Raw genomic sequence first — 18948 nt, 5'->3', positions numbered from 1 at the left:
AGCAGCTCCAATCCGTCAAGGTGAATTCTCAGCAGAGGAGTGTACAAGCCGCTCTGAGTGTGTGTGTGTGTGTGTGTGTGTGTTGAGATTCAGCCCGGGCGGGATTCTTCAGCAGGGCCCCATGTCTCCTGTGAACACGCCCCAGATAGATGAAGCAGATAAATAGCCAAGACCTGCGGGTAGCTGAGGAACTTGTGAGAAAGAAGATAAGCGCACTTGCTCACCCCAAGGGTTACCTGCCTGTGACACCCCCGCAATAATGACAGGAGGGCCAGGCCACAGGGGGGCCCGCGTACAAGGAGTTTTTGGATGCTTTGTCCAAAATATAAAATAAACCGCCCCCCGAGCGTCTAGAGTTTTTTTTTTTTTTTTTTTTTTTTTTTTTTTTTTTTTTTTTTTTTTTTTTTTTTTTTTTTTTATTATTATTATTATTTTTGGATGATTTCCCTCACTCTTGGACTTCCTCTGGAGTTACCTGGGCTGGGACCGCGCGGACACGGACGGGAGCGGACCGAGTTGTTAATCTGCTCTGCGAATCGGTGCATGAAACTGAAAGCTGGGCCGCGATGAGTCGGAGAACACGGCGCTGGATTTTAAGAGTTTTGCTTTGCCTGGGGATTGTTTACTTGAAAATTGGGTGAGCTGCGTCTACTTACCTATTCCCAGAAACAATCCCCCACCCCGCTCTGAAAAAAAAAAAAAAAAAAAAAAACTTTAGTGGCGGCGCACAAAATGTCAGACTTTCAGTTGTTCTTTCCAAAAGCAGGTGGATAATTGAATTCATAGAAAACTGGAGCATTCAGTGTGGAGCGTAGCCGCGTGCGTAAAGTCTGTTTTCGTGTCTGTAAATGATGTTAAAACGCACCCAGGGACAGTTATTCGAGCTCTTCCAGAGCTCACACATAAAGCATATTAAAGATAAAATTGGGAATGTTTCTCTCAAGGAGAGATGTGTCAAAGTAAACCATTAAAATGACATAAAAAAATAATAGAACCAGATGCCTGATCGGGGTCTTCTCTCATCCGTCTCCCATCTGCAGCGGCTTTTCGTCGGTGGTGGCCCTGGGTGCGAGCATAATCTGTAACAAGATCCCCGGTTTGGCTCCCAGACAGCGGATTATCTGCCAGAGTCGCCCCGATGCCATTATCGTCATCGGAGAGGGGGTCCAAATGGGCATCAACGAGTGTCAGTTTCAGTTCAAAAACGGCCGCTGGAACTGCTCCGCGCTCGGAGAGAGGACCGTCTTCGGAAAAGAGTTGAAAGTGGGTATGTTGCTGTCTGTTAACGTTCGTTCAGTTTCTTTTTTATTTCTATTTATTTTGAAGCATCAGTTTTGGCACCAGTCACCTCACGTTCTGATTCATATTCGTGCGCCTTTTCCATAAATTACGCACGACCTTTACCCTTACTAATATTGTGATTTTTGGACAGTATTTAGTTTTTGGACAAAAAATGATCAATAAATACAAAACTTTATACCAAACTGCCAACTCTGGCCTTTTTTTTGCCCCTGCTCATCCTTCTTCATTCACCTCAGGGGGTGTTTCTTATCTCCAGTCAGCTCTTTGCGCTTTACAAACTCCTCCACTATATACAGAAAAAAGCCCACAAATCATCAAATATCCTGCTTTATTGCACCTGCAGTGTAACAAGCATCCCTTAAGGAGCCAGTGTTATTTACATCAAGCCTAGTTTTGCTCCACATTTTTCTTTTGAATGTGCATTTAAAAAGAAAAAAGAAAAAAGGGCATTTGAAGCTGCTAACAAAGCTCCTGTGAATGTTGGCAGCCTTTCTTTTCAGTCTCAGGAGGCACATTCTCTCTGGTCTTTATCCCGTCCAGCGATGGGTGCTGTTGTGGCTCTCTCACCGTGAGGATGGAGATCTTACCACGGGTATAAGTTACAGCCAGGAGTAGCTGAGAGGAAAAAAGCAAGGCTTAAAAGTGCAAAAACAGGGACGAGAACGAGCCCAAATCAACATTCCTGCTCCCGGGCAGGAAGGTTTCCTCTAAAGATGGATGAATTCCATGGAGATGGTGAAACCAGGAAGTTTGACGGCAGTATGAGATGGTTAGATGAAACAAAATCAGAGTCATGAACAGAGTGACGTTATAACCAACCCTGACAGTGAGAGGAAGCAGTTTTAAGATATTTTAAAGACTATCTTTTAAAATTAAAGGCCTAGCTTTCGTTGAAGGAATGCATATCACCCGCTGGCTTTCATGCCAGAGGTTTAAGATGAAATCATCCTGTGCTGAGAAGGGACAGAGCTACAGCCGTTTCAGTCAAACCCTATAAACAACGTTAAGGGCAACCTCCTGACATACTGTGACATCTCGCAAGAGTGCTCGGAGTAAGAGTTGAGGATGACTCTCAGCTACTACCACACCAAATCTCAGCACAATATCCGCCCGTTTGACTGAGTTAAATTCATTTTTGGGGTTGCTTAACGTCGATCGGCTGTGGCGGACATCTTGAATTGCGCTGACTCCGAAAGTTAACCGGTTGTTGACGTGAATTCAGTGATCACTTTTTTGAGGGTTTCCTTCAAATCTGCGCAGTGGTTCGTGAGATATTTTGCTAACAGACAGACAGGGTTGACACCGACAGTTGAAGCCACTCAGAGCACACGTTGAGGCTGATGCTCGGCTACTACCACACCAAATCCTGGCTCAATATCTGTAAAACTGACTGAGTTAGGGCCGTTTTTGTGTTTACTAAGGTCGCCAAAATGCGGCGGACATCTTGAACGGGGTTGACTCCAAAAGTAAATTTTACTAAAAGTTTAATTTAAATCCATCCAGTGATTATTGGGATATTTTTGCTGAAGACAACCAAACAAACACACACAGACACAGACAAACACATGACTGCCTCTCGCCTTCGTCGGTGGGTGATAACAGTTTTAAAATATCCTCCCCTCACCCCGGTTCATTATATTTAAATCACACAAACCCTCCTGGCTGAATGGTAGCTTGGGCCAGCTGTTTGAGGCATTGTTGCCTCCTGGTGTTGGGGTGAATGGATTATCGCTCGTTGAAATGAAAACGTTTGACAGTCCGGCCCTTTATGAATGAGTGCTTCCAGCCAATCAGGGGTTCTGGTTTCTTAGCCCGACTCTATAGCCCGGACAGCCATACCAAATAGATTGGTTTCACTGGTCAGATTAGCGTAGAAGGACCATTGTTGATGTCCAGACTAAAAAGACGGCTGTTCCTAAAGCGAAGGGAAGAGCGACGGCACGGTGCGGCCTTGTGGATGATGCTCGGCTACCACCACGCCAAACGAGTTGGAGCTTCCGAATGGCAGGCTGTAAACTATTTTGAAGTGCCGCTCCCAGCTGGAGCTTTTCTCTCTCTCTTAAAATATCTTTCATGCTCTGAACAATTCGTACCATCTCTTGTGGTGAACCTGCGCACCGACGGACTGACTGCTCCGACACGCCTTCTTTTTTGGCTCGCAACCCGTCGAGTCTATAAAAACGTCCAGCTGTAATTGATGCCTCAATATGAGTTTTTTTTTTCTTCCCCCCCCCCCTTTCAATGGCAAGGGCACCCATCCAAGATGTTTATCAGAAACATGGCAGCTTTACACAGTGAACCGTGTGGCAGGAGGAAGTACAAAGAAGGGACGATGTTTGTTTAGAGCAAACACTGACAAGAGGAGTTTATTTACACATAGATATGACGGATGTCGTAATCTGCAGTTTCCTGTTTGCGTGATGATAAATCACAGATTGGAAAATAAAAGTAAAAGATTGCCGATTATGTTTAGGAATACGTACTTTTAGACATGTCAGGTTGTTATCAGCCACTACACGACAGGCGGGTGATCATGTAATCCCCTCTGTGTTGTTTGTCTGTCTGTTAGCAAAATATCTCATAAAGCATCAGACGAATTTCAGTGAAATGTTCAGAAAGCAGTCGTGCGACATACGTCTACAACTGATTAACCTTTGGAGTCGACTTGATTCAAGATGGCTGCCACAGCTCGTCACCTTTGGCAAACACAGAAACGGCTATAAATCAGTCAATTCTGTAGATATTGAGCTAATATTTGGTGTGGTCGTAGCTGAGAGTCATCCCCAACACATAGTCTGGGTGCGAACAGATCGTGCAAGATCTTTAACAGACAAAGCAGCAAACAGCGTCCACTCCTTCGAGGAATTCCAGTTTAAGAAAGTATGAGGAGAGAAATTCATCGCTTTGATTACAAGTGAGGATTCTGCAACTCTCTGAGAGCAGATCTAACTTTCTCTCAGCTCTTTAAACAGAGTTTTTTTTTCCTTCTGCCTGATCCTGTCAGATTAACCTTCACTTATCCGTCGATATTTCCATATGTGTAAATGATTTGTTCGCTGGACTTGGGCACAGATAAGAGCAGAATGAAGATTCTGCTATCAGCGCCTTATGAGTGGACACACAATGTAACAGCCTCAGAGGGGATCGATAGCCCTTCCTCGCCGACAACCCTCTTATTCATCCGTCTTTGTTGACTATACCGCCAGCAGACATTTTGGTTCACGGGCAGGACAGTTTCCAGGTCAGGTTTCAAAACACTGCAGCTCCTGAGCGATACGTCAGGAAGGCTGTGAAGTTAGCACACATTCTGTTAATAATTGATTCCTTTTGCCTTTTTTAAATTTCCTTTTACACACCAAAAACTGAGAGAGACACCTTCTTCCTAACAATTTTAAAAAAAATTTACCCCTTCTGTAAGTTATTAAGCGCTTTCTTTTCTTCTCCCCTAGGCAGCAAAGAGGCTGCGTTCACCTACGCCATCATCGCGGCCGGCGTGGCGCACGCCATCACAGCCGCCTGCACGCAGGGCAACCTGAGCGACTGTAGCTGCGACAAGGAGAAGCAGGGTTATTACAGTAAAGACCAAGGATGGAAGTGGGGCGGCTGCTCGGCGGATGTCAGTTACGGCCTGGGCTTCTCTAAAGTGTTCATCGACGCGCGGGAGGTCAAGCAGAACGCTCGGACGCTAATGAACATTCATAACAACGAGGTTGGACGCAAGGTAAGCGACTGGAGTTGGTGGACGATGCCAAACCTCGCCGATCCAAAGTTACGTGCTCTCGTTTCAGACCTAAATGTGACGGTGAAGGGATGGTTAATCCGCGCGGGGGCCGGGCTCAGTGAGTGTTAACAGTCTGTGCCATGCTCCGGTGTGGGTAATCCGTGCCAAAGATGTGTGCGGTGAGGCCAAGCCTAAACAAGAAGTGGAATAAAGAGCTTCTTTTAGGGGAAGAGTTGTCTAAGTGGCAGGGTTTGATTACAGCCCAGATCCCTGCACTGAAAACAGATTGACACTGTACAAAAAGGCATTAGCCCAGTTCCCCCCGCCCCCCACCATGTTTTGCACCACTAGAACAGCCCACTGTCTGGGTTACAACAATCCGCAACCACAGTTTCACCAATCCTACAAACCCACAGCAGATACAGCGTTTGAACTCGCACCTCAGGGTTTTTTAGTTTGTTCATTGCTGCTAATTCATTTGTATTCATTTAAAAGAGTGAGGAAAAAGTTAAGATATTTTGAAGTGAGGTTCTGTGGCAAGGTTATGAACAAATAAAATCTTACCTGTTGTAAATAGCTCTTTAAAGGAGCTCATATTGGAAAAATAGGGTTTAATTCTGACCATAATGACGAGCTAATGGCTAGCACAAGCACAGCCGAGACCAAAGCCTCTAAACAACTCTCTAGTTCGTTCAAATGCTTTTTTAAAGACTTATACCTTCAGTTGTGCATGACACAGTTATTCATACAGAAATGTTATGATATTACTACTGAAAGTGCCCCAGGCTACATTCAAGGAGCTAGAGTTAGCTGATGTTACTTATGCTTGCAAAAAAAAAAGTGAATTTTATGCAAATAATAGTGTGATGCAAAACTGATGACAGTGTTGTAAGATAATATTTGCATATGGACTTTTTGAGACTGAAGCTGTTTTAAGACAGAGGCAGTCCACTTTGGTCTTGGTCCTGTTCTGACTAGCCAGTAGCTCATCAATTTGGTCAAAATTTAACCCTGTTTCTCCAAACTGAGGTCATTTAAAGAGCCATCTGCACCAGGTAAGATGTTAATTGTTTGTAATCTTTACAAAAAGCACCATTTTAAAGGGGCTACGCTGTCACTTTAATAACAGATCAACTCTTTCAGCTAAATCGACATCACATTTGAATCTTTTCTTTGACACAAGATCCCATTTTTTTAAACGACTTCATGGCCACGGCCACTTCCCGACGTCAGGGAAAGCATGAAAGTCCACTGAGTCTAAAGCATTACGACACAACAAAACAAAACCAAATGAAAGACAGCATGATAAAATACCAAGGAGGAAAACCTGCTGAACTGTTTTCATTCATATGCTTTCCCTGCATGCATGGTTGCAGAACACTGCAGAGTGACAAAGAGACTCCAGAGGGTCTAAAAGTTAGAGGCTGGGTGGAATAATGTGCCAAAGTAAGGCTTAGAAGAATGAAGAGGCAGCATTGCCCAAGTTAACCGATATCCTCCCTCTCTCTCTCTGGCCGACTCTGCCAAAGCAGTCCGATTCTCACAACCAACATGTCCGAGGCTGAAAAGTCTCCTCGCACTTTTGTACAAAGCAGACTTTTTTTTTTTCTATGTAGGCTTTTGAACCATGACTTCAAATTGGCTTATCTGGACAGCTGACTCGCCTCCCAGGGACAAGATTCTGCTTGTGGATTCAAACGTGGAGCGGTCTCCCTTATTTCCCTTTTCTTTCCGCCAATAAATAGACCCTCTGTTTTGAACTCCCCCCCCTTTATTTATGTTAATCAAAAGCGGTGACACTGAGCAGGAGCGCCGTTCACAGCTCCCCAAAGGCAGACGTGCAGACAATGGCTGTCACAAGTGTTAGTTACAGGACATCTGATGGATTAGGGAGGTGAAGCCAAGCTTTTTTATGAAGTGGTTCACCCAGGGAAAAAGTCCCTGTTCACACGTCTGCGTTTGGGGTTTACTCTTACAGCTCTCTCGCCAAGAACACAGACATAAATTTCTTGCGAATGGCTTCAGGAGACCCTATTACATACCAAACACCTCGCATTTTCGAAAAAAGGAAATTGCAATTGACCTTGCTGCTAGGGAAACCTGCAGTGGCACTTCTCATTGTCATCGGCTCAGGGTTTAGCAGTAATCCTAGTCACTCGGCGCCTTGTACAGTCACTCATGACTTTTTGTGGGTTGTGTGTGGTAACTACATACACAGAGCGTGAAATCTGATACATTATTTTGGCTCCTGTGTATATGGTATCACACTGCTGTGTGGTGGGGCTGTATTTAATCCCCTGCCATAGTGGATTTGTAAGTCACATTGTTTGATGGGTTTCGCGTTGCTTCTTACAGTCTGGATTTGTTTTAGGGCTCTGGAATCAGAGGAATTGCTTGATTTTAAATGCTGATTATGTATAAGGAGCCACTGCTGGGACATACAGAATGGGGCAGGAGTTTTATACCGTCCCTCAGTTATTTATATTTTGTTACCAAGGAGCCAAATTCTTCAGAAATGGTCTTGAGCTGAAGATCTTCCAAAAATTGCTCTTTGGACTTTGGCTGCATTTTTACTCGTTTCCTGTTCAGTCTTGGTACCTGACCATGACATAATGTGCAGGGTGTGCTTAAAATACGGTCAATTGGCAAGTGGAGGACACAATAAAGTTCAGGCCTAAAACAGATCACCGGAATCTGAAACCCATGTCTTTATGAAACACCAAAGACCTGACAGTAGGCCTGAGAGATGCATCATTCTTCAATTGGTCTTTGACTGTATGAAAAGTTTTCAGCCCACTACTCTTCAAGAGTCACCTAAAATATGTGCTAAAATACAATTTTACATGTGTCAAGCTGTGTTATTTTCTCTTTCATAGATTCTGTCATAGAAATGGGAACATGTTGTGTTATTGTGACAGGCCGCTGGTAACAAAGGGCCAAAACCATCAATTAAAAATTGGTATTTTACCAACTTGTTGGTTATGTGTCAACACCAGTTCATCCCTTAAGTTCAGGAGCTTTTTCATGCCTGGTGATTTATGGGTCAGAGTTAAGTGGTTTAAAAACCAGAACAAGACCAATAACAAAGCACTCCTTACCACAATCATCAAAGACTGAACCGAAAATGAGTGGAAAAAGCTGCCAAAGTAAAAAAAACAAACTTTGGAAGAACATCAGGAAGCTTGTATAAATATTGATCAATATTTTTACAATATTAGAGGAAGATCTGTCTCCTTAAAAGCAAAATATACAGAAATGAAAGTAGCATTCCTTGAAGAAATTCATATCACCCATTGCTTTGCTTCGGACGCCAAACAAAAAACCTCACACTATCTGTTAGCGCTCAGAGTCTGTGATATGGATGGGTCCCTGCTACTACCACATAAACCCTGAAATCAGTATTTGTAAAGTTAAAAAGGTTAAAGGTAGTATCTCACATGGCTGCAACCATTGGAGGCCAGATGATGAATGACATTCACGAGGGAGTCTCCAAAATGCTTCAAAACATTAGCAGGGGGGGTTCCCAACTCAGTCGTGGGAGTCACAGAGGCTTGAGTTCTTGTCTCTTGAATTTTGATCACGTTCAAATAAATTGTGCAACAAACTTCCTCCCAAAGTAGTTATAGAGCTGCTGTGGACGTAACCAACCCGGTTTAGTAATCCTAAAGGCCTAAGGCTGTATTTTGACACCTGCCCGGGAGCTCACCTTATGACGGAAAACACAGCTAAGGGTGTGGAGGGTGCTGCAGCACACCCTGATAGATGTCCATATTTAAATATTTCACTGCATATATTTGGTATTAGGATTTTCTTCAGATTGGTGTTTAGTGGCCTCGAATGTCCAGGTCTAAAAACCACAACTATGATAAATAATATTTGTTAAAAACACTGGTCCAAATCTGCCTGTCTTCATTTCTAAAGTGCATTTCAGTAGATTAAACCATAAACGCGAGGGTGGGTACAAGGTGGGCTGAGGAGGGTACGAAATGGTGGGCAACAAAATAATGTGCGCCACCTAGAGTACAGTTTTGTCGCTCAGAATTCAATGAGACCTAAACTGAGAATTTGCCTATTTCTACGCATATGTGAGTTGCCAACTAGTCTCCAACAGCCACAGCTAAGTGAGACACTACCTTAAGGCTGATTAGCTCTGGCGGCCATCTTGAATTGGGTTGACTCTAAAAGGTAATCCAACTGTAGAGTTTCCTAAAAATTTGTCCAGTGGTTCATGAGGTATTTCCCTAACTGACAAACAAGCACAAATACAATAAAGTGAAATGGGTTGACAGTGAAAGTTTCCACTGCAGTTTAGTGGCTACCAGTTGCTGTTGTTTTACCGAGTTGTTTCTCTGCGTCTAGGTCCTGGAGAAGGCAATGCGACTGGAGTGTAAGTGTCATGGCGTCTCAGGCTCCTGCACCACCAAAACCTGCTGGACGACGCTTCCCAAGTTCCGCGAGCTTGGCTACATTCTCAAGGAGAAATATGCCCATGCGGTGCACGTGGAGGCAGTCAAAGCTAGCCGCAACAAGCGACCTAAATTCCTCAAAATCAAGAAGCCCTACTCCTACCGGAAGCCCCTGGACACGGATCTGGTGTACATAGACAAGTCGCCGAACTACTGCGAGGCGGACCCTTTGACCGGGAGCCTGGGGACGCAGGGGAGGGTGTGCAACAAGACAATGATGCAGCACATCAGCGGCTGTGACCTGATGTGCTGCGGCCGGGGCTACAACACGCACCAGTACTCCCGCGTCTGGCAGTGCAACTGCAAGTTCCTGTGGTGCTGCTACGTCAAATGCAACACCTGCAGCGAAAGGACAGAGGTGTACACATGCAAGTGAGAATATTTATTGGTCAGCGTGTGACGATTTCTCTGTGTTTTCATGGACTTGAAAGAATTAAGTCTGCGTTTGCCAGTCTTTCTCTGAGCAACTACTGTGCGGTGTATGGAGCGAGCTGAAGACCGAGCGTCACGGTTGTTTTGCACACGAAGCTCTTCACCCCTTTTTCATCGTCCGTTCGTCAGGATGCGGTTAGCAACACTGGAAATGAAAAAAAGAAACTGTAGCCTGACACGTGGGACTGGGCGTCCACTTCTTTGAGTCACAAACTACACGGACGGACGTTTCTCACTTTTTGAACGTTGCAAACAAATCCTGGACGTGGAGCTCGGCAGACCCCCCCTGCTGTAGTTTTCACCCTCCTGTGCACAGATGAAATGACATAGCCATTTGAAATATTTAACATTCTGTATCTAGTGAATAAGAATTATTAATATTAATTTATTCTGTAAAGAACTACTGATTTGTGTCCATTATGGCTCAAAAATAGCTAAATGTTGAGATTTATTTTTAGTTTGTTAGCGCGATCGAACGTGTCCACGGTTAACACACTGGATCCTAGTCTGCCTGTTGTTCCAGAGTGAACTGCTGTAGGCGACTCACCTTTTTGACCTTCTCATGAGTTTTTTTTCCTCTTCCCTCTGTTTGCTGCTAGTCTAGAAAACCCCACTTGTCGAGGTAGGAGTCTGTACGTACCAACTTCAGTGGCGTGGTCCACTTCAAGCTGATCTGACTGGAAATATACGCTGATCAAAAACATGAGCACATTTTTCCACGTTGATAAGAGTATATATTTGTAAAGGCCTATTTTTATATGGATGTTTTTATTTATATCTTATTTTTTTTCATACTCTGTGTCACGCGTAGACCCAAAAATGTGTCTATCGACCCCTGTGAACAACAACAACAACAACAAAAAAAAGCTGATATATGTAAGTTGGCCCAAGCTGTCACTGCCATAGCTGTATATTGTACAGGACAGAGACTGTTTATATGTGTCTGTGTTCAAACGTCTGTGTTTACTGCATTTCATGACTACTACTGATGGAATACAGGAACAGAATAACACCAGCAAGACATTTTCATTACTGCCTCCTTGCATACCACCCATTTATGCCAGAAGTGCGAATGCTATGAGGAAATATCCCATGAGGAATGTTACGCTCTGCTGCTCTTTTGATAGACTCAAATATATTTGAAAAGTCATAAAATTACAGTCGTATCCAGGTGAACTTTATGCTTTTCTCAAATATGAGCGTGAAGGAGATCTATTGAGCTTTCATGATTTAGGCTAAAGAAATCCCAGAAAACATTTTTAAAGGTGTTGACAAAATTCCAACACATAAACTTTCAATAATAACAATAATTAGGATTTCTTTTTGTAATAATAATCTAAGCTGACAAAATGTCGCTGCGTTGATGCATAACCTTAGAAGACGTGTTAAAAGAACCAAGATCAGAAGGAAGGTTGAAGCTGCTGCCAGTGGCTCAGTAGGGTCACCATGGCAACCACGCAACTGCGCCTGTCGCTCCCTGACAGCTCCTCTTTACAGGACGGGCAGAAAGAACAGAGAAATCAAGCCCCAAACAAACAGCTGATGTGCAAAAACTAAGAGTCGTACTGAAAGGAAATCCTGGACCGTGAGAGGCAGAGGTGTCCGGTCGATTCTTATTTGCCAGCAGTGTTTTGCTGTTCAATGGAAGTCAAAGAGAGTTTGAGTGTGTGCACTCTGCACTACGGGGGGATTTGAGAGGAAACACACTGGGTGAACGGAGACAAACACATCTACGTTTTAATGGACAAATTGTACAAGAAGAAAAAACTGTGGAGTAAAAAACATTGGAAAGGTGAGACAGCTCAAAACTGAGCATGTGACCATTCTGTGGTAAAACCTTAAACAATCATAAAACTAAACGGAAATTCTGTAAAAGTCATGAAAGACATCCAAATGCCAGTTCAGTCATGTAAAGCTCAACCTTCTGTGACCCGTTTAAACTCTGAATGATGTTTCTGCTCAAAAGTCTGAGCTCCAAAGAGGGCTGGGTTTCTCTCTCAATTCACCAAACTCCTGTTGTTGTATGCAGTGATTTTTTTTAAAAATTCTGTTTACATCCTACAAGGTACCACAGTACTCCCAATCAAGCCGTATGTTTAAATGTATGTTTTGTTTGGGTTCTTCCAAAGCTGACAGAAAAAGGAGAATAATGTCAGAATAGTAATAAGGGGGCTTCATTGCTTATGCATTGCCACCCTTAATTATCTTCATTCCTGATTAAAAAAGAATAAATTAACCAATAGAATCATTATATTTACTTAAAAGCAAACATAAAAATCACTCAGTTAATTCTAAACGTGTGATTTGGACCACTTTTTGTTTCCCTGAGGCGCTGTAAGATAAAAACGCATGTTATCCACCATCGTGTGGTCACCATGGCGATAAATCAGCTTTCAGAGGGCAAGCACAATGTGTGCAACAGTGGGCCCAAAGAGAGAGATGTTCTTTGAGAGGGGAAAGTTATTCAGGCTTAATTGAGGGCCCATGTTGTGGAGTGGAAAGCAGCTGAATGTGTGCGCGGAGACGAGTGTTTGTGCTCTAATAGAAGGGTACGGTTGTAATTGATGAGGCTGGCCGGGCAGACGTGTCACCGTGATGACTTGCTCAGTTGAGGGGAGTGGGAGCTGTCAGGTGATAGATGACTCGCACATCTGCTTCATTCACTCCCTGGGCCACTAGTTGCTACAACAACTCCTGAGCAGCGGAGAAAATGCGGGGCGGTCTCCAAGAGAGGCCGGCCGGCGCGTCAGGGAAATGTTAACGACGCTGAAGCCCTCAGTCGTTTACAGATTCCACTCTCATCGGCCCTGGATGTGGAGCGGGGCGACGGGCCCAAAGGTGCTGATGGAAAAAAACCTGACAAATGTGGCTTGTAAAGTTTTCACCTGCTTTTTGGAACTCCTTTTTTTTTGTTTGCAGTAAAAAACACACCTTCTTTGTGAAACAGCTGAGAAGCAGAGCAGAGAATTCTGGTTTAACTTACAGTAGATAAGCCGTATTGTGTGTCAGTAGCAGGATAATCTACCTAGGAAAAAAGGAAAAGGGCGTGAGGGGATAATAACAGAGGCTTGTCTTCGTCTGACAAAGGCTTTCAGCTTTCATAATATTGCTACAAAAGACTTGTATAAGAAAAGGCAGCCGTTCAAAAGCTTCTGGTTAAAGCTAAACTAGGGTTATTGTGTGAGGGACTCGCATCGCATTATCTCCTGCACAACACGCTCGCATCAACTCCTTTTATGTGCGCCTCCTATTAACTTTCACCTGCTAGCATTTCAAAGACTGTGGCCAAGTCCCAGCTTTGTGTGAATTATTTGAATGCGGCGCTCTAAAATTACAAACTGCCCTCGGGTTCGGTTAAATTTGGATTAGCTGTGAAGATTTGCGCCATTAAACCTGCCATTTACGCCACGACAGCGCAGTATTACTACTGTTCCCGGTAATCCACCTGCAGTGTTCCTCAGCCAGGTGCAAAGCTCCATCACACAAGAGTCCACAGCTTGAGTCAAGACCACAAATCGCCACCTCCTTTGATAGCTCAGCCTATGTCAGACACCCTGCAGGATCACCGAAGTGCTGATTATACTCTTAGACATGTTGCTCCATAAACAGGACCGGGCCCATGCCAACATGTTCAGGGGTGTAATATCCTTGTCGCTCTGAAGTGGGGGTTACAGTTACTCTTTGGAGTTTTATTTATAAAGACAAACACAGGGAGGGAGACACACGCAAACCCTCATTTTCACCCAGTCACCTGCAGGTAGTTGGAAATTGGTGGTAGCTCCAGATTTATGGTTGGAAGTCTGGCTCACTCCCTTTGTTATTGCTGGAGGTGTGCCACAGCTTCCCTACCTGCTCCCATGACCCGACACATCAGGGCCGCCCAGCTCTGAGCTCCAGCCAACAATTAGCGTCAAAGCCAACTACGAGTCTTTAAAACATATTTAAGCAAGACCCGTCCTGCTTCGTGGTTTATCATTAGATCAGCCTCGACAGCACGAGTGATCAGATTTATAGCCGATGTTCAAATTTATCTGATGGTTGCAGGCATTTGTTTTAAAAAAAAAGAAAAAAGAAACAATTTCTGATTCACAATTTGTGCTTTAAAGGAGTTTGATTCATTTCTGCAGTCTTCTGTTTTCATTACCAGGTTACCCAAAGGACTCAGATAAGATCGTGAATTTAGTTCTCCAAAGAAAACCACCACACATAAAGGAAATGACTCACGGTTTCACTCTAAAAAAGCTGTTAAATCATTCATCTCACAAGGCCTTCATTACACAGCTTTTGGTGCGCGTGGGCATTCGTTTCAACGGCTTTCCGGCATTTCACTCACACAAGTGGACGTGGCTAAAGACAATAATTCGGAGGTGGAGGAGGAGGAGGAGCAAGAAAATATGCTCTCCAGCTTTTCCTCTCCTCTCTGCTCCCCTCTGACCATAAATCTTCTGACACATGATTGTGTCAGTCATACTTTTGTTTTTCCCCCTCTGGTTGAGACATGCACAAGCACCTGAGCGCTGTGCACCAAATTGCAGAGCACAAGGTTGTCTTTATGTGATTCCAGAGATAGTGCGAAGGTGCGGAGCTCATTCATGTGCTCCTCTAAAACCGCACGCCATTTGAGGCTGTGCGATGGAAGCCCGAGATAGTCGACAATATCCACTCCTCGCAAGAGAGATCCATGACTGTTTGGCCCTCGCAGGGTCTATCTAACTTCCCATGGTCTATCAGATTATACAGGTAAACACACGGTCAGATCGCTGCAGGGTTGGTTTTGTGTGTGTTTCAGTGGCATTAGGGTTACAAGAAACCTGGGTAAACTTGAAGGATCTTGAAGGAGGCATTTATTATGATTAAAATTAACATACCAACCTGCTTTGCCTGCCATTAAAGACTTAAACACAAAAGAGGGAAAAAAAACACAAAAATATGGGCTTTAAGTGAACTTGTTAAAAGCTGCCTTTAATGAAAGACCCAGTCTTCTATGTTGAGAAACGACAAACCTGGAAAATAACATTATGCACACTTGTTACAGAGAGATCTTGCATAATCCGTTAGCGTATTTGTTATGAATGACCCTCAGCTACTACCACATCAAATTTTATCTGAATATCTGTAAGTTATATCCATTTTTGTGTTGTCTAAGGTCACCACACTGTGGCAGCCATCTTCAATGAAGTTGACTCCAAACGTTAATCAGTTGTGGATGTACATCCAGTGATTAATTAATTAAAATTTCTCTCCTGGTTCATGAGATATTTTGCTAACAGACAGATAGGGTTGGCTGCTACAGTTAAAGACAAAGTTTTAAAGGACTCACTGCTACCGTCACGCTAAATTTCAGTTCACTACCTGTAAAACTGACTGTGTTGTGTTTGCTAAGGTTGATTAGCTGAGGGTTTCATTAAGATCAATCCAGTGGTTCATGAGATATTTTGCCAACAGACGCTCAGTGAACACACACACACACACCTTTCACCTTTCAGCAATGGTTGAAAACGATGCGCAAGCGTTGGGCTTCAAATGAACTTTTTCTCAGTCTTTCAAGCGCCCTGGAGCAGGAATATGGAGGGCCCTCATACCTGCCCCCCTTCCCCTCCCCGCACACAGAACGTCACCTGAGCTAAGCTTACAGTAATCCTCCGACGTCTCAGGCGTCCTGACACGAGATGTTTTGAACAAAAACACAGAGCTCACTACAAGCCTCTATCAAAGATCATCGTCCGGCATCATAATGCCAGTCAGCCGGTCAGGTGGCTTCTTAACCTGACAGCCTTTCCTCACCCTTTGGAAAAAGAAACACGCTGCAGCAGCTTCTGTTTAACCCACAGTCTCCGTCACAATAAAGCCTTCGCTCTCGCCTCACCAAGACACGAAACCTCTTCAAATAAAAATGAAACGTACAAAATAAAAAAAAACAAGCCTGACGTGAAACTTGAAAGAGAGCCACGAAGGGCAATCAGTGAATCGGCCGGCGCATCTCGATTCTCCGTTTCTTTCGCAGCCAGCCAGGTAAAAGTGCACAAACAAGTTGCTGGGAAGTAAACACTCGGCGTAGATTGATGGTGTCACGGCTTCGAAGCTCCCTGACATGTGGCTGAGTTCAGAGGGAGTTGCAATGAATTCTCTCCAAGCATCTTGCCCGGACACGCTCCCAAATGTATCATTGCAGAAAGCCATGAAACAATTTGAGCCGATGCTGCCAGTTTAAATAACTAAACAGTGTGGTCAGAGCTATTATACCATTAATCTTTCCCCCTGCTCCACTCATGCAATGCCAAGACATGGAAACACCCTCACCTTCAACCAAAACGAGGTAAGGAGATACCCGAAAGTACTTCTTTTGATATGTATCCCACAATGCAGGTGACAAAAAAAGTGTTTTGAAGTTTGTGCCACAGACCTTTTCAGTCATGTTATCTGCATTTTATTCCCCGCTGCTGCTGGATAGAGATGCATGCACTTGGATCACAAACCCTGGCTCACAATGTGCCTAATTGCACGCACAGCTCTTGACTCTGATGTCATCAGCTCCTAACAACCAGTTGTATGGGAGTTTTATGTCCGTGGCTCCCTGTAAATAATACCCAGTGTTGGCTGTAAACAAGCCTTCTGTCTGACGGGTGATATCTCCGGTCATTTCGCTCATTCATCCAAACAAAATATTTTCCATTTGCCGACTTTCTCCGCCCCACAATGCATCACTGTTAGGGTCCAAAGGTCCCTTCTTTTTTTTTTTTTTTGAGAAAAGAAGTTGAATTGACGCTGGTGGGTAAAGTGCACAGAGTGACCTCGGAGCGGTGCGGGTCGCTCAGTGACAGTGGTGGATGAGGCTGTGACAGTGGTGGATGATCCTACAGTTCAGCTCAGGGTCAGAGGTTTGTCTGTGGGCCAGGGGAACACAGCTGGATGCTCTGCGCCGAGGTCAGCTTCAGTGATGGTAATGAGATAAAGAAACAGGACAAAAGGGAGACGGGATAAAGAAGGCAGTGAAAGGGTGCTCACTTTCCCCCATCTTTGTCGATTTTAGAAAGCCCTTTCTACCTACAGTATGTTGATTTATGGTTATTGTAATGTTATATTGCAGGTTTTGTCTTTGCAAAATGGAGCTCGGGCGTTATTTTTGCTTTCGCCATTCATTAGTGAAAGTCCCCTCCTGGTCTTGTGAAATCCAGAAAGAAAGGCTGATGGACAGGGACTTTAAAAACTGTGCCAGACAAAAGCAAACACCCTAAAGGGTTTCTGACAGGAAGTCTTAAAACGCTTTGCTATTTAGCATTCAAGAAAAAAAAAGAAGAAGAAGAAGAAAAAAAGCTCCTGTCATGCACTGACAGTGATATGATTAGGACGGGCAGAAAGAAGACAAATCTCCAGCTTTGTGTATCTCCTGCAAACAGGAAGTGCAACAATATGATCCGGACAGTGATCTGATGTCACCTGCAACTCCAGAGGAGGGAACAAAAGGTAGCAGAAGAGCGCATTGTCGGCTGGCACAGATACCACAGCGATCACTTCCATCATAAATCACCGCTCCTCAAAGGGAGAGGTGTCTGGTGACAGGATGAGGAGGAGGCCGAACAAAGCCAAACTCACAGAAAGTGTTTTACTTTAGCACTTGAGCCAGCGAGATTATGTAGAGAAGACGCTCGGAGAAAAGGTTGAGACAGTTGCTTTTAAGACTGTGTCAGAGCTTGTTCTCAACTTAAAGCAGAGGATATCGGCGTGTGTACACAAGATTTAATGTTTGGTGCTGTTGTGTCCCTTCATCTCCAAAATTTGAAGTTGGGCTGTGATAGGCATGGGCCGGTTAGCGGTTTCAAGGTACACCACGAGGGCATATTCTTTACACCCCCTCCCCTTTTTACCAAACCTTTCGCTGCAGGCAGTCATGCATTTGTGCGCGCTGGCTGAACTTTTACGCTCATCTATGGTTTAACGCTATTTTCAGTGGCTAATCGGGTCATTCATGGCTTGTCTACTGGAGGAGAGACACCCGTCTCTCTTTTAAAGGTAGTGCTGTTTTGAAGGAAGCGTTTGCAACAAGCTACAAGAGTTAGCTCGTTAGCAGGTGGAATAACAGCAGACTACAGGCTGGCTATGGAGGCCAATAACCAAGATAGTTAACTAACTAACTGCCAGGATCTGGGGGTTTTTGTGTTGAGTTAATTGTTTATTTAATTCTGTTTTTTGGTTCCTGTATTTTGCTTTGTCAATCATTTGATACCCTGCCACGCCCATCTACACCTGCCCTGAGTTTGTGATCACTCACCTGTGCCCACTTCTCCTAATTTCCTGCAGCTTTTAAAACCTGGTCATTTCCCTCACTTGTCGCTGGTTCATTGTTTTTCTCTCCCGAGCTTCCTGGTTTCTCGTTGTGTCTCGCCCCCTCATGGTTTTGGAGTCCTGTTTTGTAAGTTTTGTTATCTAGTTTAGTTGCTGCCTCGTCAGCCCTTTGTTTTCCTTTTGTAAATAAATTTGTTTACTTTTGAGTTCCACCTTGTCTGTCTGCATTTTGGGTCCACATATCACGACACTAGCATGTTCTCAACGTTACTTTACAAAGAGCAGACCAGCGGAGTAATAATAGGCACAATTATTTTAGAATTATAAAAAAATGAAAAGGGTGTCTTAGCTGTGTTTCAGTCTGCCGCTTGTGTGTTTCTTGTGGAACTGAGAGGAAAGGAAGATGACAGCTTAACCTTCCTTCCTTCCCTCCACTCGTTTCGTTATGACTGTTACGACTGGCTCAGGGTCGTAACAAAAACGTGAAACCAGCGACGCAGAAGACGGAGACAGCCAGGTTAAAGTACTCTACACCAAATGAACAAATCAGCAGCACCTGTAAAGGGGAGGAGCACAAAGACAGACAAGCCTCGCAACCCAGGCCCAACAAGGCCCAGGGCCGTAACACCCCCACCCATAAAAACAGGTTCCTATAGGGAACCCTGCTCCTGTCTAACTCACCATGTGTAACAAACCCAGCCACCATTAAGATGTTGCTTTTACCACCAGTTGTACTTAGCCAGG

General features: G+C 44.2%; 1 protein-coding gene across 1 annotated transcript; it reads left to right on the top strand.

The window, feature by feature from the left end:
* The first annotated feature begins 145 nt into the window (after positions 1-145).
* LOC108232149 (protein Wnt-7a) lies at positions 146-11079 on the top strand. The gene is made up of 4 exons (XM_017409759.3): positions 146-637; positions 1041-1267; positions 4752-5023; positions 9383-11079. Exons 1-4 carry the CDS (start codon positions 567-569, stop codon positions 9863-9865), a joined length of 1053 nt encoding a protein of 350 aa, XP_017265248.1. The 5' UTR covers positions 146-566; the 3' UTR covers positions 9866-11079.
* The last annotated feature ends 7869 nt before the right edge of the window (positions 11080-18948 follow it).

Source organism: Kryptolebias marmoratus, linkage group LG8 (assembly GCF_001649575.2).
Source record: "Kryptolebias marmoratus isolate JLee-2015 linkage group LG8, ASM164957v2, whole genome shotgun sequence".
Classification (NCBI taxonomy): Eukaryota; Metazoa; Chordata; class Actinopteri; order Cyprinodontiformes; family Rivulidae; genus Kryptolebias; species Kryptolebias marmoratus.
This window is presented reverse-complemented; position numbering and strand designations above follow the sequence as displayed.